The sequence below is a fragment of the Dermacentor variabilis genome, chromosome 1 (genome assembly GCF_050947875.1).
Source record: "Dermacentor variabilis isolate Ectoservices chromosome 1, ASM5094787v1, whole genome shotgun sequence".
In the NCBI taxonomy this organism is placed as follows: domain Eukaryota; kingdom Metazoa; phylum Arthropoda; class Arachnida; order Ixodida; family Ixodidae; genus Dermacentor; species Dermacentor variabilis.
This window is the reverse complement of record NC_134568.1, coordinates 111,461,201-111,485,201: the sequence shown is the minus strand read 5'-3', so window position 1 is coordinate 111,485,201 and position 24,001 is coordinate 111,461,201. Positions and strand designations below refer to the sequence as shown.

At 47.2% G+C, this 24,001-nt stretch overlaps 1 protein-coding gene across 1 annotated transcript in view; it reads left to right on the top strand.

The window, feature by feature from the left end:
• The window catches only part of VAChT (Vesicular acetylcholine transporter), a 278,473-nt gene that overhangs the window by 160,979 nt on the left and 93,493 nt on the right, over positions 1-24,001 (top strand). The window contains exon 3 of the mRNA XM_075692972.1: positions 11,020-11,259. Coding sequence (XP_075549087.1) covers positions 11,020-11,259 — 240 coding nt within the window. The remainder of the gene's footprint in view (positions 1-11,019; positions 11,260-24,001) is intronic.

Sequence of the window (24,001 nt, the reverse complement as noted above, 5' to 3'; positions counted from 1 at the left end):
AATCTGGTCTCCTCGTTGCTGCAGGGTCTGCAGGAAATTGCACGGCCGCTCTTCCCGGCGCGGCGATTGCTGCATCGCTCCAGTGCCTTCGGCTCCCCACCTCGCTCTACCCTTAGCGCGCCTTCGACGGAGCGGGCGGCGCCCGGGGTGACTTTGCCTGCGCGTCGTGCTGTCGCAGATCGCGCTAGTGCGCGCGCGCGTTCCAACGTTTCGTGGTTTTTGCCACCTGTCAACCTATGGCACCTCGGTTCAAGACGCGTTCGCACGCATTGGACTAGCTTGCACGATACTCACGAGAGTGCGTCGGAGACGGTCGTCATACACTGTCTGTGCCCGCTGTAGTTTTAGTTGAAGCGCACGGCCTCACGTGACTGTTTACACTTGCGCCGAAAGTTACGAAATAGTATAACATCGGTGCAATTTTGTTCACTCTAGCGCCACTTATTCACGGCGTATGTTATAATTTCGCGAGTCAGTATGCATGCAAGAACACGAGCATATCTGGCACTCACCCGTAGCGGTGATTCAACGGCAGGGACGTCTCGATCCTGAGCGCGGCATTGAGGCTCAATTACTGGGCACGGGAACCGCATTCCGATGCGGGATACACGAAAAGGCATTAATCGACTTACATTGAAATGAAAAAAACCCAGGTGGTCTAGAATAATCCAGAGATGAACAATGTGCCGTCTTAGTCCGAGTGTTACACTCAGCGACGCTAAACCCTATCAGTTATTATTTTTCATTGGGAACAACACTTTTGCTGATCTCTGGCACGTACCCTCGGAAAATGAATCCGCCGCTATGGTTCAGTGGCTGTGGTGTTTGATGCTACCTCAAGAGATTGGAAATTCGCTTCCCGGCCGTGGCGTTCGTACTCTAACAAGGGTGAAAGGCAAAAGAAAAAGAAGAGAACGCTAGTGTACTTAGATTTAGGTCATATTAAAGAAGCCTAGGTGGTCTAAGTAATTTCGGAGCTCTCTACAACAGCACATCTGTTGTTTTGAAACGTTAAAACGCCTAATCTGATATTGATTTGACCCTCTGCTAATTGAGAACAGTTCTTTGACGCCTTAAGAAACCACAGTTGCTTAGGTGCGTTCAGTGTGCGTTATTACGCTGCAAGAAGCATTAGATACGTAAAACCGCAAAGGACGACAAGCGATTGAGACGTGAATGCACGACGTCATGACTATAGCACCTGCTGCAGATAGCGTAGCTGCGCCCAACTGCTGGATATACAAGTACACCGCCAAGCTCAGCAGCCATTAACGCGGTAGCGAAACTCACGAGCAATGAGCTTTCGTAGCCTGCTATACAGACCTGTATATTATAGTTTGCGCATGTTTATCTGCTGTGTCTGTTTGCGACGCATCGCTAGGCACATAGTTACTGTCAAAAGAGGTATAACTATTGAAAAATGCAGGAAACCGTGCACTTTTCCAATCTGACTTTCTATATTAATTTTTGTACCTCTGAAGAGAACAAGGGGAGAATTTTCTTTCCCCTGCATGCTCTCCAAGTTAATGCAAACGTCAGAAGGATGTGACACACATGACCATTGGTCTGGAATAAATCTGTCCTTCCCGTTCTTACACAGTTTACCGTGTATATGTTCTAGACAATAGTCTTCATGTGATCACTGTTTTAATTAGGCAGATGAACGAAAGTCCGTAGTTATTGCGCGTTTGTGTTCTTACTTTGTATTTTTTCTTCTTTTTCTAATAATCTATTCGAATATTCTAGCATTTCCCGCGCGTTTCTTATCTTTTTTAAATCTTGACTTGGAAAGAGAAATAAACCCCGCATTAAAGTGAACGTCATCCAATATTATTTGCCAACATTTTAAAAATTACGTATTCTTAAGATAGGCCCAGCCCTTCACGTATATATATATATATATATATATATATATATATATATATATATATATATATATATATATATATATATATATATATATATATATATATATATATAACAACAAAGGGTAAAACAAACGGACACAAACACCCCCTCGCTCATCCGGCATCTGCAGCGGGGATAGTCTTCCACAGCCGGTAGAGACGTGACGATCTCGCAAGGCTGTGCCGGCAGCGAGATTGACAAAAGCTCTCGCGGCGGATGTGTTGAGAAGTTCACCGGGGAAGCTCTTCGCTAACACCGAGGGATATATTGGTCGCCTGTACCTCCCTGAATTAATAATGCCGGAAGACTTCGTGAGATTCGATGCACTTTGTCTGGGGCTTCAGAAGGATTTATTCCTCAAAAGTAGAGCGCTAATGTATAAACTAGTGACGCAAAGACGGGCCTTCAAATGCATAGAAGGAGAAATGCGAAACTGTGCGCAGACACTTCTTCATTTGTCCATTATGAGAGCAGAAACCGCGGCTGAGACAAAAAAAAAAAGTTCTCAATAGTACTGCTTGACTGAGGTGTCTCTCTGTACTGAGAGCGAAAAGGAAAGTTCCAATAGTCCACTGTTGTTGTTTTTTCTATGGTTATATTTTTACATCTTAAATACAGGCACCTGCTGGCATCGAAGTCGGCACTGCTCAAATAGACGAATGAATATTCTTGACAAATGGACGCGTTGGGGTTTGAATATTTTGCCTCTTCTCTGTGTGTCCAACTTTATCAGATTTGTCGACGTGACATCCGGATGCAGATATTTCCAAGGGACCATGCACACTATTTATTATCTTTGCGGGTTTGAAGTATAGTCAGCACCTAAACGCCGAGGAGGCGACGGCATCGTAGATTTCGACTCGGGATAAGCAGGGTGCTGCGTAGAATATGGCAAAAGCCAAAAATTATGCTTTCACGTGAATAGAGAAGTCCTATGGTCTTAAAGACGCCGCTTTCGAGAAAAACAAGCCACTAATATATACATAGAGTGTGTCAACGTCATGGAATGAAATGCAGAAACAGGATGACGAACTTAAGGAAGTATGCCTTAACCTTTCGGCTAGTCGACCTAGTGTCAAACATGCCTTTCTGTTGTCCCTGTCCTTCAGCTTGCGCTACAACAGACTAGAAGTTGAGTAAAGACATATATCCAAAACTTCGCCATCCTGTTTCTGATCTATCTATCTATCTATCTATCTATCTATCTATCTATCTATCTGTCTGTCTGTCTGTCTGTCTGTCTGTCTGTCTGTCTGTCTGTCTGTCTGTCTGTCTGTCTGTCCGTCCGTCCGTCCGTCCGTCCGTCCGTCCGTCCGTCCGTCCGTCCGTCCGTCCGTCCGTCTGTCTGTCTGTCTGTCTGTCTGTCTGTCTGTCTGTCTGTCTGTCTGTCTGTCTGTCTGTCTGTCTGTCTGTCTGTCTGTCTGTCTGTCAGCGTGCTGCCGCTTAAAAGGTCAGGGCAGTGACGAAGGCGTTGGCTGTGTGATTTGCGCCAGCGATGTGCTTCCCTCGCGGTGGTTCATGATAGGGATAAGCAGACGCAGCGGCAGCACACCCGGCTATATGCTATGTTTGCTTGTGCGCGGAACGTTTGGGAGTAGCGCAATCACGACGCGCAAGCGAGCATGTCACGTCGTGTTTCTTTTTAATATTTCGTGGTTGTTGTGGTTGTTCACACGTCTTTATTCACATTTTTTGCCCATAAGGGCTGCGGTGAATTGGCTTGGGAAGTGGCGGGAGTGAGAAGGTAAGGGAAACAGTGGGGGACTTAATTATCTGTATCATGGGGTCGGATGCTTTCGCTGGTACGCTCTAGATGAAGAAGCCTGATTCCAGTGGCTGGAGCCTCAGGATCATCCAGGCTAAGAGGCTAAAAGGCAAGAGTGGCTAAGCACCACTACAGAGTGTTTACTGACTCTCAAAATGCCTTTAGAGCTTGCCAAGCCAATCGTACAACTGCTGCTGTGGTCCAACAACTCCGCCTCCACGTGCGTGGTCTGCGTGACCAAGGTCATGATTTTCAGCTACACTGGATCCCGGGGCACACGGGCATACCCGGAAATGAACGGGCCCATCGACTGGCGCGGGCCACCCTACTATCCGCGCTGTCGAAACCGCCGGCACAATTACTGAACAACGTACCTGAAGGCACGGAAATACACAGTCAGTGGTGCGATCCCATGGAAGCAATAGCCGAAGCCAAGCGCCACCGGCGCAGCTATCTCTTCACTACGTCCAATCCCATGGACATATATTTCGCGCGTATCCGCCGTAAGCTGAAAAACACTAATACTTCATAGATAGAAAGACCGAAACTGTTTATTCGGACGTCTTGCAAACCGCTCTGCAACTTTCTAATTGGAATTTTTAAACCTAACTTCGTTGCTTCAGAAGAGCGTTAACTAATCTTGACTGATTATCTAATTAGGCAAAATACAAAATATAGCGTGACACATGGCATACAAAAGTGAGCAAATCCATTTGGTCGCGTGGCCTTGGAGGGAATCGGCATATCTATAAACGACGTATCTGTATATATATATATATATATATATATATATATATATATATATATATATATATATATATATATATATATATATATATATATATATATATATATATATATATATATATATATATATACGGTGTCCCAGCTATCATGCACCGACATTTAAAAATATTCATATGCCACGTAGCTGGAGAGAACCAAGGTGATGTTGTTTGCCGTCGCTTGGAGATACTCAGATTATATCTTGCGTCCCGCCTAATTACATAATTAGCCTTAATTAATCAATCGACTGCTCGGATATTATAACTACGTGAAAAATTTCAATGAGAAAAGCGTAGAGCAACATGAAAAACTCCCGATACAGCTTTCTGTTGCTCAGCACGCGGCACACAAAAGTGTTTTTCCGAGCGTGAAAGAAGCCCGCGAATACACGCAAAATAGCCGCGCGATTGGCCGCTCGAGGCACTTTGCCTGTATTCGCGGGCTCCGCGTCCTTCCAATCGCAACCCTGCGCAAGCGCTTCCATTGACTACAAAGAAGGCCATAGGCAGAGGCGTTCCTTCCGTAAGTGCGCTTTGTAATTGGCCAGCCGCCTTAGCTAATATGTCGAACCTCAGGACTAGCTGAAACTTTTTCATACGGACAATTCTAGCGTAACGCGTTCTTTTGCGAATTCGAAGCCAGAGTATTAATTACTAAGCAGCCGAGAAACACTGGGGCCACCCTCTTAACTCGGCACAGAATATAGCAGCAGAGCTTACTGCCGTTGTCGCCTGAATGAAAGAAATTTGGCCTAATTTGCGTGGCACCTATATGGAGCTCGCGGCGGCTGCGCACACTCGATGGCCAAGTTGGAGACGAAACAAAGATCGTCTGGCTGTCGCAAACTGTAGACCTGATTTACGCGACCCACCGAGGCTACTAATTATCTTCCCTACATTTGTCACGCCCGGCGCGAGCGTAATGGCAAATCACGGGCCCGCCCACCGACGGCGTTAATGGAACGGTCGTGTTTTCGCGCTCGGCCCGCTTGTCCCGGTCCCCGTACAGGCCATGCAAATGCGTCGCCTGTTTTCCACCTAGCGAACAGGGGATTGCCGAGTCTGATCGACACGTCTGCGTTTCCGTAAACATTACTCCAGGGCATTAGTCTGAAACTTTGAGTGCATGTATCATCACGTTGTATATCAATATAAGTGCGCGCCAGTAAGTGGTATTCGCTTTTGAGGCCGCCGCTGCCTCATCAGCTCCTATAGACATATGCCGGTCACTTTCGCAGTGTTAAAATTGACGGTGAGTTAAGCTAATAACGCTGGCAGCGGCGTATTGTTGTCACAGACTTAGGTGGAAGCTTCCGCTAGGTCGTCGATTTTGCACTCTTAAACTCGTATTGCTCGATCGTTTTTCGTGTACGTATGTTCACTGAAAAGAGCGTATTTGCGAATTTTATGTGTTGCGTATTCTATCGAATCTCCTTACGTTGTTCGGGATAAATTATTTGTACGTTACGCGACAGATTATGTTGCCTGACAGAATGTGCTTCTTATATAATTATGTCGTATACGCTAACTCTTGCTGGTATTTTCCCCTCTAATCACGGTGTATGGCTGAGCACTGTTGGTATGGTGCCACATCAATCGGTTGGTTGGTTGGTAACAACTTTATTAAAAATACTACAGAGCTTTCGCCGACGGGCTTCAGGTCTCCCACTTGAGGACGTCGAAGTGTTGCCTTGCCGCCGCCTCGGGGGCCTGATTTAGCGTACGGAACACACTCTCTCTCTCTCTCTCTCTCTCTCTCTCTCTCTCTCTCTCTCTCTCTATATATATATATATATATATATATATATATATATATATATATATATATATATATATATATATATATATATATATATATATATATATATATATATATACTGTAAGCCATCCGAGTTCTTTTCGACTCTCTCTTTGCGTTTCTTTTTCTTTCTTTCTTTCTTTAAAGCGAGGTGGATCGCGCCCCGTAACTTTGGGTCCTTTATATATAAAACTCTCCAATGGCGTCTTTTAGCTGATGACGATCGCGGAAGGCATGTACTGTGGGTAGGGGTGGCGACAAATGTTCAGCTTGTTTGTGTGAGGTATTTCCGTGTTACCACATCGTAATCTTGCATGTGCCTATGGTTGCTTTATCTCGGTAAGTTAGCTGTGCCTCCGACGACCCGCGTCCATCTCTTCTCTGCTTTTCTTTTACCATATTCCAATATTCTCTTGCGCATCTTCATCTCTGATCAGTTAACGTTCCCGTAAAGTTGTTTGAAGCCCAGCTCTTCCGGAAGGTGTCCGTTGCCCACGGCTGTGACTGGATGAATATCTTCGCATTCTGTTACAATGTCCTGAATCGTTTCCCGATTTCATTTTGCAGCAGACACAGGTCGGACCCTATTGCTATTATTATCTTCTATATTTTCTGGTTCTCAGGATGATGATGATGATGATGATGTCGAGGATGATGATGATGATTTGTTGGCATCCCCGTTCAAACAGGGCAGTGACAAAGTGACAAATAGGCACCTAGCCTGCTTGAGTTAACCAGGTATGCTACATTTATCCTTGCCTTTCCCCTTACTTTTGCCTCTCTCTCTTTCTCTCTACACACACACACACACACACACACACACACACACACACATATATATATATATATATATATATATATATATATATATAATGTCAGCATTCTGTATACATCTCCGTAATCTTTTTCCTCTTCCTCAAAACTTATCTATGCACCTTGTACCACTACCTATGCCTGTAACAGATCGGGCCATACCAATCTCTTCCCTGCTTTCGTTAGAGCGCAGCTCTTAGACGCCCGTTCCTGGGTTGAGTGTCGGCGTCCCTCGGCGCAACCGCGCGAACGCACTCTGCTCGTGCGTTCCTCGTCGTTTTCTTCCACAGCTGGCTCCGATTCGGCTAATCATGCGAGGGTTCCCATACTGCCCCTCCCTCTGCGAAGGCGGTGACGGCACTGGTCCACTGCCAGTCGGTGCGGTGATTTCGGTCTCAAATTATTTGCCTCAACACATCGCGAAATGAAAACGCGTATCAAGCTGCGCTCAAAGTCTGCATTAGGGATATGGCAATCGTCAGACAATTTCTTTTTATTGCCCAGCTTTAGGATACGTCCAGCGTTAAGATTTGTTGAAATTTTCTCTTGCGAAACTTTGAGCATAACAGGTTTTTATTAATACAGGCTATGAGGAGTACTCACAAAGCATATCGTTCGAGACACCGTCATGCATGTAAGCATGTGTAATTAAATCGTAACACAGAAATACTTTTCGTATGACAAGAGAAAAGGCTATGCGAATTCGGTCCCTGTTTTCTCAAATATTTAAATATATGGCACATGGTCAATGCCTTCTGTTAACCTGCAGAACATGTACAAGGGCCGAATTCGCGAAGCTGCTCGTTCGTAAGTGCCTTTCGGATGGGCTGGCCGCCTTCTCTGTTCATATATCCCGCGTCAAGATTGGCTGGAATTTTCTCTTACGAAATATTCTAGCGTAGGAATTTTTTGTGAATACGGACTCTGATTATGTTACGGCAAAGGTCGATTGTAGAAATTTGGTTCGTCGCACTGCGTTAGCGGTTTCAGTGATTCGCCCTTCTCTTAGTGAGTCGCAACGACTAGAGCAGGACTTGGATTTCTAGGACCGGCAAACGCCCATGAATACGTGGACACTTGCGTTGTTTCGTATGACTGCTTCGCACTTCAAACAACGCCCGCACCAACAAGGTCGCTCTCCACCACGAAGCCAGATACTGTATCTCCCCAGTAGCTGCACTCGATTGTAATTGACGCGAACCTGCTCTGACAAGAAACCGTACCAGTGAAGTGGTGAGGTCAGTAGCCTGAGAGGATAAGCACTCCTCTACGGGGTTCGGCCTAAAAAGCAGAGCTTCAGAACAAGATGCGTAAAGCGAGGCAAGTGAGTAACGTGGGGGCGGGAGTACGCAGGGAGGCGCGGAAAGGCGGAAGGAAGTCGGGGAGAAGTACTTCCGGCGTGCACAGGAAGAATGGATCCTATGGCGGAGACGTGACACGGAAGCGATGCGTCTGCGGTCGCCTGCGCATTGAGCGCACGCACCGCCGCGGGGCTCTACTTCGAACGACGCACTTCGGCTGCGAAGGATAAACGCGGGGTGCGGGAAGAGCGACACGCTCGATGCGTGTGTAGTGCCGCTCGTAACGACGCGTAAGGGCAGCTCGGAAAGCAGTGAGCCGCAGTTTTTTTACGGTCTATGCAGTAGCACTACGGAAAAAGGCTACGACGAGGTTTCCCTGGGCGCACCACATGTCTTGAAATACTTTTCTGTCAGGTAAGCTACGCAAGGAAAAAAATATCGGACAGGCTATAATGCGGACGCATGCAGCCGCAGTGGGGTACGTGAAACGCGCTGTGCCTGGTGCTCAAGGTGCATTGGGCACTAGGGTACAAAAATGGACGTAACCAAATACACAAGTGACATTTATTCACTCATTACAAAGCTTACATGCTTAACGCATGATAGAGCTTGTTTGGGTACTACGGCGTGATCTTGCAATTGTGCTCGCTCCCTATGCCTAGCGGGCCCGCCGTGGCCAAAGGCGGTGGGCTCGAATTGGTATCCCTCTGTTCTGCTGCCCGAGTGTCTTCACGTCATTCCGGAACCCTACACTCTTAAAACCGTTGCACCCTTTGCGGTGTATATTTCTCCCACAACAATAATCGTCATCTGCCTTCCTTGCGTTTCCTTTCTTGAAACTCGGCGCTCGCTACTTTCCTGTCGAGAACGCTGCGTCACACTGCTAACGCGCATGCCGTTCGTGACAGGGAAGTACCGGGCTCGCAGCGTCAAAGAAAGGAAATGCGGGCAAGACAGATGACGATTATTGTTGTGGGACAAGATACGCACCAAAGGGTGTAAATTTTTCTAAGAGTGTACGTGTCGACTAAAGATGGTTGAGCGCATCAGAAAAACACGAGGACAGTCATTATTGTTCGCACCCTTATTGTACGAACAAGCCCACATCGCCACCCTTGTCGACTACGTGTCGAACATGAGGGCACCATAGCCGAGCAACCATCAAAATTCTGCAATAAATCCCACACTTGTAAGCCTCATAACTCCCGATGAGCACAGATTTTGAGTTTGGGGGATGTTACCTACTATGGCAGAGTGAGCTCTCTCAAACGCGACCGCTCCTGCTTGGATTGACAAACTTACTGCCGAGATATGCCTCTCTGAACACCGAGCGAGAGGCTAAATTTAGCGACGATTGCGCCATGCATGGCGCAACAACGGCACCATCTATGCATGCGACCTATGCATACCCGAGCAATGGATTATTTCCTCTACACAACGATACCAAAGTAAGAAGCGGGGGTAATACGGTTGCAAAAGTATAAGCGATAAAAGTTTTACATGTTTTCGTGATATGTGGTTTTGGCAAGCGTTTTCTTCTAGCTTTTTTTTCATCGCAGTCTAGACATGAAGGTTGAAATCAAGTGGTACAGCTTACGTGCGCTGGCGACCGATGTAATGCGTTATGACAATTCCCCGTTGCACCGCTGTGCTAGAAGAAATTTAAATCTCTTGCTGATGCTGAAGTCTCTGGCCATTTGCTCTCGACTGCACGTGATGGGTACAATTTCTGAAAGGAACCATAGAATCTTCTGTGTTAGTTTTTTGTATCTAATAAAGCATATCATGAATGCCATGAACATTGCTATTGCGCACAGAGGGCGTGAGAAATGAAAAAGGCACGTTGTTGTTTTCAATGTGCACTGTGCACGATGTACTTGGAACAAAGATGCTTTCTTCTATCATTCAATGTTACAAAACATTTAGGGCTATCAATAAATGAGATCTAGTTTTACACATTAGGCGCTACCTATTAAACGCCCCTTAAAAGTGGTTGCTACAAATGTAAAAAAGATATTTTATTTGTTGTTAAATGATCGCTTCACTGTGCTTCATTCATCTCCGCCTCTTTCTCTTTTCTCTCTCCCTTTCTCTTCTCCCTCATCTTACGCCATATACTTCCAATCCTTCAACCTCCACAACATTATGTACTGCTTCCTATCCATATCTTTTTCTTGTCGCTCCTCCTCATCTACCACTTGCTTGTCTTGCTCGTCTGTCTGTATGTCTGTCTGTCTAAACTTTGTTCCTTGTGACCTGCACTTCTTTTTTTCCCGTCGGCCCCTTTCCTTGCCTTCTTCGGCCTTATTTACGTTTCTTCTATTTTTGATCACGTCTTTTTCATCTACAAACTTTCACGGATTTTTTTGGCGTGTGTGTTTGCTCCGTTTTTCGTTGGTTTCGATGTCCCACTCCTTTCTTTTTTGTGTGCTCGCGTCGTGCCCGTTTCTCCTCCCCCCTCCACGTGCCCGTCTATTGGTTGCGGCGCTACTAAACTCCCCTAACACCACAAAAACTGTTCCCCATATTCACCCTGTTTCGTCTCTATTCCCCACTCCGTACGAAATCACCACCTCCGCTCACGGCACCTCGTCCCCTCTGCCACCACCATCTACCACTGCCGCGATGACCCCGTGCTGAACCCCACAGGCGTGCAGCGAGCTCGAACGCGCCTTCGTGCCCGCCCTGGCGGCGACGCTGCAGCGCTACCTCGACTCCCTGGAGGCCGTGGTGAGCAGCCCCGCACAGCTGGAGGCCACCCGGCGAATTGTGCACCAGTTCGAGCACGGCGCCGGAAGCAACACACAGGACGGCAAAGGGAGCCGTGACGCGCTGGGACCGCTGCTCCAGGAAAAGCTCAGGCTCTTCGCCTCATCACGCGATAACTGGGTGCGCACACACATTCTGTCGGAGAAACGCGTCTAGACTCACAGCGCTGCCTTCATTTTTTTTCTAAGTAGAAGGGCACCTGTCGCGGAATGAAATGAAGTGATGCGAAAGCGGCATGCCTCACACTGAAAATGGAGAGTACAAGCGATAGCCTGGATGTTCACACGTACTTACATTGATCTGTCTACCATTTACAAATATTGCAGAAGTTCCAGTGACTTTGCCTCTTGCGACAGAGCTCCATGATCGTTGCCGTTGGGGTTTCCAGTTTCGCCTGTATATCAATCTAAATGGTACACTGAGATGGCGGAAGACTGGACGGAAACGCTTCAGTGCTCATAATGAATGTCCATAATCGCTAAACACCTATTCTAACTGTCGGACGCGAACGCTCGTCTGGCTGACGGCGAAATCCGACCCTGAAGCCCACACCGAACCGCCCTTCATTCGACAATGCCCTGATACGTTGAATCGGACACTCCGTCAGGAGCTTACGAAGCAGTAGCGGCTATTTTCTCTTGATTTATGCATCCTGTATGGTTATTTTTTCATACATTATTCTGCAGCAGCACTATCGCCCCTCCTTGTAGTAAACATTGCGCTTCAAGAAAACATTTACCAAAGTCGCGAAACGCTGAAGCATCTAAGTTACAATCGGGGCTATTACTTTGAATTTGTGTGCGCAGTGCCTGGTGGAATAAATAAAATGCGCTGCAAGCCATGATGATTAGTTTTTATGACGTATTAGTTACAATGGAGATATTTAAGACGTGCTCGAGGTGGTACATTTAATGTTTCGTTAAGGAACGTTGTCAACAAGCTGTTGCTGGTAAAGAGCAGAGAAATTAAAATATTATGTATCACAGGCAACCTCGTGGTTCGAGTTTCGTTTTCTGAACCGGGCAATGGCAAATGAAATTATTCTACTCATTGCTCCGCTGCATTTTTATTCAAAAATAATCCTCAAACGCATCAGGGTTCAACGTAAAGTAACTAACAGAGGCTTATAATTAGAGATCCGTAACGTGAAGATTGCTCCGCAGTCGCGTAGAAGTAAACATAAAGGTCTGCTTTCTTGAGATAAGATTATGCTTTTTTCTTTAGTATGCAGGGAAATAAACATTGAAATTTCTCCTTTTGCCAAACACAAACTACTGATTATATTTCCGTTACGGTCAGGTTTGTAGCTGAGCGCGCTTGTCAGAAAAGCGGGGTTAGGCCACGAGCACTTTCTTTCCCAGGTGTTGGCATTGTTGGCTGTTGACGTATATAGAAATACAGGACACAGTAGCGTTAGTACCACATTTAATTGAACTATAATAACCTGAATACAGATAATACTGGATCATCGACGCATATTCTCGGTAATGGGCCACGGCTGACCTTGACAGCGGGAACAGAAAGCTTTCGAAACTCTTTTACAACAGGCGATCACCAGACAGAGCAGGTAGAAGCATTTCTTTCTGCTCGTTAACCAAACAAAATGTTACACATAATGTCAGTCATGGGGTTCGCTAGTTCGTTAGCATTCGGATTTTTCCTGTTGTTCGTTCGAAAACTGTGAGATTTGTTAGAAAGGGTCAAATACTAGCACTTTCTAACCTGAATAAAAAGTAATGCTGCAGGTCTACCAAGAAAAGTACGTAACGCAAAAAAAGTACGTTGCTAAGTTTCGAGCATGAAAGAAATAAGGCAAGCTAAACATAAGAAGCCAGTTAGTGCCCATTATACCACAAGCAGGAGGAGGAGGAAGAAATAAAGAGAGAAGGCAGGGACGTTAACCAGAAATGCGTCTGGCTGGTACCCTACTCTGGGAGATGGGAAAGAGCGAATCGAAAGATAAAATAGAGAGAGGGAGGACGGGAGAGGAAAGCCGCCGTGAGCTCGCTCACGCACGCGGAGCCCATAAAGCGCCCATAAAGGTGCGCTTCAGGAGCCTACGCTATTTCTGAAAAGCGTGCTTTGCCTCTATATAACGTATCTTGAAAGGAAGCCTTCTTTCTTGGAATAGGTGGGGAAGCGAAAGAAAGGAAGATAAAGAACGAATGAATGAATGAATGAATGAATGAATGAATGAATGAATGAATGAATGGAAGAAAGAAAGAAAGGAAGAAGGAAAGAAAGAAAGAGAATTGCCCAAGAATGACGAAGATGAGGGAGAGAGGGAATACACAACTAGAAAGACACTATGTATGTTCCATCTATGCGCTGCTGCTTTAGTGAGTTGTGTGGTCAGCCGACTTCACCCATCAAGCACACTGATGCGGTGTATGTGGTAGGATAACATTTGTATGCGAAAGTAATGGAATAAAAGATATGCGATACTGTGAAATACTGTGTATAAAAGAAACTAACGCACCGCAGCTAAAAAGTCAAAATATGATAAAGGTTCCCTTAGAAAGGTTGCACGGCGCGACCTAGGCGCAGGATTCAGCGTTCGCATGCGACCGTAATAGAGGGAAGTCTGGAAAGGCTCTGCTACTGTATACATTTCGCCTACACTGCTAGTGCTCCAGTAGGATCTTGTGTACCCTTTCCCTCAGTTGGAGCCCAGCGCTCCAGAAAAGACTGCGTAGGCTTTCCTTTATGAACGTGTCCCAGCGCTAACCAAGACACCAGCATTTTCGCGCCAACGGCTTCAGACGAGAAGCGCGCATTTGAAACATGGGTCAGTGACTTCGTTTAGTATTACGTTCGCTCAGCAAAATTCTCCATTCAGTTGTAATCTTCTATTGAACGCTTCGTTTCGTCAACATAGAACACAGGCAGCTTTAGTCCTAAGGAAATCCTCTTTCGTGCCGAAATTTTGCAATTCCAATTGTGGCGCCGGCATACTCAAAGACCTTTTATGCAAGCGAACCATTGAGTCAGAATGAACTCTCCTCGCTGCATTTGCACCATGCAGGTCCACCCATGAACGTAAGCAAGCATCGGCATTAACATGCGCCCAACTTGCGCGTACACGTCACCCTACCAGAAACAAGAGGCCCGCTAATAGCTAAAAGTAAAATAAAACAAAAATATCGTAAAGTGTGGAGGGCTGACGAGGAGCAGAATGCATGGCCCTGCCCCGCGGGCTAGTTTGCTATAAATTATCACCTTTTTCTCCGCCTCTACTTGAGCATTTTAGGGCGGACGTAATTTTTACCGCCACGTGTGCTCTTCTGCTCGTTTAAGCGACGCATATACGCGAGCGGTGATCGGCCAAACCGCTTGTTGCGGCTTGCATGGCGCAAAGCCTGGGTCTCTTCAAGCTACTCCGCGCGCAGCATATCGGTACACCTGAAGTCTAGATTGCCGAAAACTAGCTCGTTTGAGCTAGAAATTGCGCAACAAGCAGTGCTAAAAAAGCGGGCGGGAGCATGCAGATAAAAATTATCAACTCGTTTTCGATCTATGTCCTCCCCTTTCCACCCTTTATAACACAATAGATTATCTAAACTCGCTGGCCGTCTTCTTTTAGATAAGGTAGACGCATGTACGCAAATGCAAGTCACGAAGAGCACGCTCTGTCCTTTGGGGGGGGTGGGGGGGGGGGTTGAAGGAGCGCCATGGAACGAAATCAAGCAGCGCTGCCATCTTGGGTTTTCCACTAAGATCAATAACTTGCAGCACACGACAACGGGGCAGTGAGAGCCACACACGAACATACAGCGCTGACTTTCCACTGAGTTTGCATTTAGAGATTGGGAAGCTTGTTAGGGAGATACTAGAAGCTTTTGAAATGGGGCGACGCAAGGCTGATTGCGACAGAGGCCCTCCAGTGTGGCTCTATAGAAAAGAAATCGAGAAATCTCTACGCAGCATTGTAATGAGGGATAAGATAACCTTGTCTTTGTTGCGTGAGAGGATGGTCTTCGAATAAAGATGAAGTTGAAAGTCAGGGCTGCATGCACGTGTGTGTCTCTCTTTGTACCGCCGTCGTAGTGCGCTGCACGTTAGTGATCAGGAACCATCTAGCTCGGCAGTCAATTCTAGTGTTATATATATATATATATATATATATACATATATATATATATATATATATATATATATATATATATATATACATACATACATACATACATACATACATACATACATACATACATACATACATACAACTTTCACTGTTATCTTGAGGTTGTACATCGTATCACCTTGGACATGAGTTGAATGATCAAAATATCATACTGGCGACAGTGCTTTAGAAATTTCGCCACTCTTGAAAGAAAGAAACAAATAAAAAAAAGGCTATGAATACATAGGGATCTGCGAATGTTTATAGCTGCATCCTAATTAGATAGACTTTGGGTGGCCTTTACATAGCAAACATAATGTGTTGTCGTTTAAAAAAAACCCTGAAATGACCCTGAAATGTTGATTTTTTTTCTCAACGCCCAACACGTGCCAAGGTTTACCCCATGACGGGGTCACAATGTAGGCTTTCTTAACTACCAGAGCACCAGTTAAATTGCTTGCTTAACGAATGCGCGTTAAATAAATACAAATTATGGATCCACCAATTATAGGGCAAGCAATAGGACAAAAACCTTCACGCGATGCCATAATTTTTATTTAACGATGTTGGGAGAGCGGAAAGGGCAGCATGCAGTATATTCACAAGCAACAATAGAGATACGTGCAATAATTCTGAATGTGATTAACAAATCATTATTTCAGAAGCAGCTCTTACATTAAAAAAATCACAATTCCATGTTTTGCTGTTTCTGTCCTATATTTATTTAAAACTCAGATGTGGCCATAGATTTGCTCTTATATGCGCAGAAACAACATGCCTGGTAACGGTATTCTAAGTAAGTCTTTTGCGAAAATGAGTTGTCTATTTTGGGAGCTTCGCGTATTTCCATTTTGTCGACACGAAAGCAAGCTGCTCAACAATATCCAGGATAAAAACGTTTCTCTGCAGCTCGTCGCTGTATTCGAGCAACAGAGGAATAGTCTTTCACTTGAAATTTGCGTTGCAGGCACCGCAAGTTACTGTCGTGCGACAACGCCCGAACACCATAGTTTCCAACTCTAGCGCCTGTTACAACTTGACCAGACAGTGCACGCGCAGCTAAGCTTGCGATTCAAATGTGCTCGGGACTTTTTTTTTTTTCTTGCACTTCAGAACCTTTCTAGATCAAGCTGTTTCACATGCTCTATGAGTATGGTTGTTGATATTCTTCCATTGGAAAATAAAGGGCCTGCAAAGCCTTTTCTTAAAGAGAGATAGAGAGAGTTAAATGATACTCGAAAAATGGGAAGGTTAACTGCAAAATAAACGTCTAGTTTGTTACCCTGCACTGGGGAAGGGGTAAGGGGAGACAGAAAGGTAAAAAAGAAATGCATACGCTTATAGAAGAACTCGGGAGTGTCAGAGTCGTTCAACTGGGTCGCTTGACCGGAGGAATTGCACTAGCGCCTTCGTCGCCTTCTGGTGTGAAGACCATATAAGCCAGATCTGAAGGGAAGGCGCTAAAACGGCGGTGGACGAAGAGGGAACACACACACACACACACACACACACACACACACACACACACACACACACACACACACACACACACACACACACACACACACACACACACACACACACACACACACACACACACACACACACACACACACACACACACACACACACACACACACGCGCGCGCACACACACGCACACACACACACACACGCACACACACGCACACGCACACACACACACCTTATTTGTCCTTCTTCGTCCACCGTCGTTTTAGCGCCTTCACTTCAGATCATGCCTAACCAACACGCCCAACTATCCGTCCTAACGTCGTATAAGCCAACACTATCGTCTGATAAGTAAGTGGCCAGTCGTGAAGGCGTGGGAACTGGGTCGCAAGCGAATGTCTCTGGGAGCTGTAGTGAGGACAATGACAGGAGACATGTTCGAGGGTTTCCTTGTTGCTGCAATAATCACGGACAGCAGTGACAACCATCCCGATGCGGCAAGCAAACGTATTCGTCAAAGATATTCCCAGCTACACTCGGCAGGGAACAGTTGCCTCGGTTCGAGATAATCCAGGTGGAATGTGGAGTCAGAGGGATGGGTCCAGGTGGTGCCGACGCGTATGCGGGAAACCTGGCATGTTCCATTTGGATCGTGTGACACCACGCGCCAGCATGCGAATCTTTGTTGCTGCACCCGTTTTCACAGCGAGATGGGTTTGTGCGCGCCGGAACTAGTGTGATGCCTCTCAGTTAATATATCCCGGATAAAATTTTTGAAAATGACCTAATAATAAGGGAGATATAAAACGTGCAATGTTTACCGTCATTCCCCCTCAACTGAACGTTTAATCTCAGCTGGAGTTCGACGTCTGACGAGTCTGCCTGAGAGCGACAAAGGAGCAGTAGCAGGATGGGCGATAAGCGTTAACCACCGCTTACCCGTTCGCTGATAGATTGGAGGAGTGTGCATGCGTATGGCGAGCTTTCGCCCGGGCGTAGCTCATCGTCAGGAACAATAGTCCAATAGCCGAACTCTATGGGCTGTCGCGCTGGCTATGGTGCCATTGATGGCGTCAAAGGAGAGGTAGGCCTTGAAAGTCGCAGGAGATATCAAGCTTTTTATTATGCTGGACTGTGGACTCCCTGTGGCATACAGCTGAATAATAATTGGCTCGCGTGATCACGGCAGGACTGTCTACACACCGCGAATGTTTCCATACCGTATCCGAGAAGTGTTGCGGGGCCCCTTTAACATGCACCGTTCAACACTTTGCAATGTTGTCCTGAAAGCCGAACTTACGTACCTATGCACATTCCATTATCCCGCTAAGGCCCGATTCACAGAGCCGCCATCCGCTCCGTCCCGTCACCGTCACGGCATCGGTTACCGTCAGGAGACAGGGTTTCCTCGCCGGTTTCTCCTGCAAAACGATATGCCGGCGACGTTGACCAACGCTTCCAACGTCGCTAGCGCCCAGTTTTTAAGGAGAAACCAAGGGGTAAAACGCTCTCCCTTGACGGAAACCGTTGCCATGGCGGTGACGGGGCGGAGCGGATGGCAGCTCTGTGAATCGGGCCTAATACTAGCAAAACAGTGAAGGAATGTTTCAAAGAGCAAACATTGTTTATTCTGAATAGTGAATCTAAGCCTATGGTATTCGACTATTCATTAGAATGACTCAACGTGCTCAGTCCTACGAAGGCTTTCTAGCAGTAAAGTTACTCTCTTCAAGAGAACCGAGCATTGTATATCGAAGCGGTCAATGGTCTGAATAATCTACCTTTCTTTCATAAGTAGTCAGAAAGCCTTCGGGAGCTGTTGATGTATGCACATACAGGGTGGTCATTTTTGAGCTCTATGGAATTCTTAAATATAGTCTGTGCCAGATGGTATAATTCTTGTCCTTCAGTAGGATTATTCGAAGAGGCAGACATTACTAGCACGAGAAATCGAAACACATATTCAACTTATTAGCAAAAAATCACTAATTAACTTCTTAATTAATTACATTACGGTACATATTGCAATTTACGAATTGTAGCCGGTGAGCTTGCAAGACGTAGCCACTTGAAATTAGTTTCCAGGATTCCAGGAATTTCCAGGAATTTCCAGGAATTTTTGCATGCAGTTTCTCGAACCACTGCTGAATAGGAGTACCACGTCTGCAAACTAGCGCAGCAAGGCCAACTGAGCAGCACTCCCAGAGCGCCTAATACCCGCTGCAAAAATTACACCTTCGCACCACGTAGGCAGAATCAGCGACCGGCAAAGCGCGATGACGAGCACCGCAGGATGCGCGCGAGCGGGAAGGACCGACAGGAGCAAAAAATAAATAAATAAGAACGAGAGGTCTGCGCACCGTTCGCACACACCACACCGAGGAGAGCGTCGCATGCAAATGAAGACGCGGCGCTCATGCAGCGCTGATTTAATTAGGTGCTCATTAATTGGCGGTGCACGCGTGGGCGCAGCCGGCGACTGCCGGGTGCCGTCTCTGCGCACGCGTGCCTGCAGCTAATCCGGGGCGCACACGCGCAGACACCGCCGCGGGCGTCCACGTATACCCCTTCCCCATCGACCATTCCTCTCCGTGCCTGTTTGTAGCCGCGGTGCGTGTTGCTCCGTGCGCGAAGTGTGTTTGTTGACGCGTGCGCTGAATTTCGCTGGCGTTGACATTTTCGTCGCTGGCGCAGCGCGCTTGTTCTCGCACTGCGATCGAGTCTTGGAAAGTGGCGCGGAGGCCTCGCATTAAGCGACAAGCCCCGCAGGGTCGCAGTCTACATAGGTACATGCTGCAGGCTTCGCTATACGCACGTCCACTGCGTCACTGCGCGCGAAACGTAAAAATTAACGCGGCAAGCTGTCCCTTCGTACGGCGCGCGAGTTCGATCGGTAATTGCTTCATTTTCTGAGCTCGCGGTGAGCTCCTTGCTAGACCAAGCTCTTTTGCCAACCGACAAGAATTTAAGATATCAATCCGACTAGCTGACACTGCGGTTGACACTACGACAGCAGACGCAGCCGGCAACAACGGCGTCCAGCGCGGGTTCACTTCCCGACAGCGCAGGTGCGGCTGGCGGTGAAATCACGCGTTCTTTCTTTCTTCTGCGCCGTACTGCCGTTCTGTTCACTTTACGGACGTTAGCCAGCCCAGATACCCCCCCCCCCCCTCCCTCTCCCTTCTACGAGACGCGAGACGTTCATTTGAGGGATCGTCCGAAGTTTGTGCGCATGCGCGAGTAAGAGCGGGCGCGAGAGAGAAAATCTGAGGACTTTTGCTCTTTGAATGTATGACTCTGCCGAGACACTACGGAGGAGCTTTATTAGCGCAAGTTGTGTGCGTTTGTCCCTAGGCGGGCCGGCATTGCGGAGCGGGGTCTAGTTTGTCTACGTTCCGACGCTGACTGGAACGCTGGCTGGCTGGAACGGTGAAATAGGTGAAGCAGCGGGCACATGACGCCCCATTTGGCGATCGCTGTGTCGAACAGAGATTCTCGCACCTGCGACGTTCGTGCTAAGTAAGTCATGCCGGATCACTCCTTAATTTCTCGCGCCTTACGCGTCAATGTACCTTGGAAATAAAATCACAGATGTTTCCGTGGGAGCAGTAGGGACCGTAGTAAAGGCCGGGCCGCATATATTGAAAATATAGAATTCAGCGCGCCTTAGCAACCGCATTTGAACGCAAGTGGCTGAAAGGACGCCTGTGATGCTCGACGCCCCTGCAACCGCTATGAGAATACGTCGCGCTACCCTAACGCCTCTTACGCTATCCTAACCTAACCTAACCTAACCTAACATTAACCTACGCAAACGTGGCCGAGACGAAAAGACAATAATCCTCACGGCGTAACCACTCTGAGAATACGCCGCTCCACCCTAACGCCTTTTAGGCTAACGTAACCTAACCTAAGGTAACCTAAACCTAACGTGGGCGAGACGCAAAGCCAATAATCCTCACGGCCTGACATCAGACATTGGCATTCAACCGCGGTTGCTAAGGCGCTGTGCGTTTATTTCACTCAAAGGGGACCACTAAAAAAAAACCAAGTGGTTCATCATGTAAATACACTGAGAACAGCGCAAGCGCACTTCTTCACACGTCACCGCGCAACCACATCGACATCCAGCTAAACTACTGCGACAACCTCGAAGCTGCAGACCTGCACAATTGTCTACCGCAATACTGCGCTTGAGGGAGGATATAGTAACCGTTTTTTATCCAAACAGGCCCGTTTTTGTGCGTCCGGAATGGTCTTTGCAACGCCACAGAAACACGCAACTACGCTCGATCCGCCCATGTACGGACAGTAAACACGGTGCTTTTTCGCACAGCATGAGCGTCCAGTATACCTCGGGCATGGAGCCAAACATGTCCTCCACATGCCATTAGCCTAACCACAAAAATGGCCCTCAAGGCTATTTTCCCAAGAACGCGGTTTTGAAACCGCATAATGGAACGTGCCTCGTGAATGAACCAAATAGCCGCGGATAGAATATGCCTGGAAGCGTTGAAATGGCACAAGGCACAACTTTACTCGTTTCAACAATATACCTTAAAAGTATGGTGCGCTTTGTTAGGCCTTATATACATAATAACATCTAAGCAGTATTTTCTTACAATCTCTTCAAAAACGTTATGTTTGTGAGCTAAGTCTCCTGCTCAAATTTTGAATAAGTAGGTATCTATTTGGGTATGCAAAGGCATGACCTGCAATACAGCTGATCTCTAATAAACATTTGCGCCTTTCATCAGAATCAGAATTTATTGCTAAAGGTTTAATGATTTCTAATCTGAATTTAACCGTTATTTAACATGAATGAGACTAAAGCTGGGGATAAGCGATTAGGAAGAAAAGTGTGCGGGAACTTCAGTGCTCAGAGCCATGGCGTAACGTCAACAGGGCCGACTCTAACCAATAATGAGCTGCTCACGCATAGGTAGAGCATACATTTCGTAGAGCTATGTCATAGGAAAAAATGTGCGCGTGCACATAGGTGCATTCCTGCACGCCTGAGTGTGAATCGCACAATAACACGCGAAGCACAACCCATCGTAGGAAGGGCTTTGCGTTTTAACGCGCAACAACACTGCGGCGCAAAAAGAAATGGTGAGTTTATATGTGGCATACCGTCCCGGGTGATTTACGGCGCAAAGATATTACCGATACACAATGCCCACGCACGCGCCTTAATGGAGATCGGACGGTTCACGTTCTACCGATCATTCACGTTCTACCGCTGAAGGCGATTTACGTGGGCCACGTGACCACACCCTCATCTCCTCTGCCACACGGTCGAGCAGCCTATTGTATTTTGTGAGGTACAGCCTTAAAACTCCTGCTAACAAAATCAAATTCAAAACCGCAGCATCTTCACGTGCGGCGCAGGCGAGGTGGCGCATCGCTACATTGGAAGGCTTCATTGACAGTGCCGTAGCTTGAAGCGTGAGCAGCGCAGCTAAATCAAATCAAATAAAAAAAGCTGGATAATGCGAAACAGGGAGGGCGATGATAAAAAAGTGTATGAGTGGCAAAACAGAAACAGGTTGCACGTAACACATGAGTCCGCGAGTAATGAAGAGCGCGAACGATTGGCGAACGAAAACGGCGCTGTAATAACAAACCTCTTCATTGTTTTCTTTTCTTCATCCTCCGTCGCCTTCAAGATTTTTGTTATGGGTTCACCCTTGTGTAAAGTTGTGGGCTACCGAACGCTTGAGTGTGAAATCAGACGCGGTGGAAAGCGGGACAAGAGGTTCGCCTTCAGTTCTTGCACTTCATTGTTTTTATCCCGCTCGCCTCGCGCGCCGTCCATGTCTGCCTTCGTAAACTCTGGATTGTCATTCTTTTACTTATTTTTGAGTCAGCAGTCTAAACGAACGGCGCTCGCGTAAGCACACCCTAAGGACATTCAGGCTCGAAATGAACTGGCAGAAGAGAAAAAAAAAAGCTCCAGAAAAACGAACCGAGCGCAAGACGGCGAGGGACAATTTGATTAGCCTCCAGATAAATGAAACACTTTCCACAGCAAGGAGTTCGAGGGGGTGCCCTAGAAGAAGCGAGGCTCTCCCCGCGTGCTCACCGCACCTCCACCACTACCACCAGCAGCAGCAGCAGCAGCAGCAGCAGCACGCCGTTCTGCTGCAGAAGGACGACCGTCATTCACTCCCCTCGCTCCTCTCTCCGTTTGTCTGCGTATATATCTAAACGCCGACCCAGCGCGGGCCGGGGGCGAAATGCAAACAAAACGCGCGTAAGAAACGTGACCAAGGGAGCAGCTAGTGAAGTAACTACGCACACAATCAAGACGCATGAACCGCACAGAACAAACGAGGCCCCCGGTGAGTAAGGGGCTGCAGGGTTGGGGTTTCGAGGGGAGAGGAGGGGTCAAGCATTGACGAGTGCCGGGCGGCTTGTCGGTGGGGTGACAAAACGTGAACTGGAAAGGCGCGGTGGAAGGGCAGAGGGGGTGCTAGACAGCGCCGCCACCGCCGAGCCCCCCTTTTTTTGCCCCTGGAGGGCGGAAACGCTCATTTTAGGGTTCGTTAGCTTGATCTTTTTTCAAGCCCTCGCAGGCATTGCGAGCGGCGTGTTTTTGCTCTGCGGATTTCGAGGAGCAGTGCCGCATTCGGTCTGCGTGCCAGACGTGTTCGAGTGGACGGCAGTGGGGACCAAGAGGTTCGAGTACCTATGGTGGAAGCAGCCTTGAGGACGTGGACACAAAATAGCGATTGCAGGGGAATGTCAACGGGCAATGAGCGGCGATGGAAGAACAAACTATATAAAGTAGTGGTTGTCTCCGTTGTCTCCTTCCAAAGTTGTCCTTATACGATGAGGGAGGCTGCACAATAAGGTCGTGTCTACCCGTGCAGAAGCACCCAGCGTCAGCATTATCGAAACAAAGAAAACAAAAACAATAATAAATAAAAAATATGAAGAAAAGGAGTCATACGAACGCTTTGCGCGCGTGACCAAGCTCGACAGAAATGTAGCACTGCCTTTCAGTGCAGGAACGCTTACTGCTTACGTCAGGCTTCCGGCGAACAAATGAGGAACTAAGCATCAATATTAGATCTTGGGCTTTAACGTGCCGAAATTGCGTATAGTGGGTTGGGACGGACGCCGTAATGGAAGGCTACTGATTAATTTTGATCATCTGGGATTCTTTGACGCGCACCAAGAACTCGGTACACGAGCATTCTTGCATTCCGCCTCCATAAAACATTCCGCCGCCATGGCCTGGAATACAATGCAAGACTTCGTACAT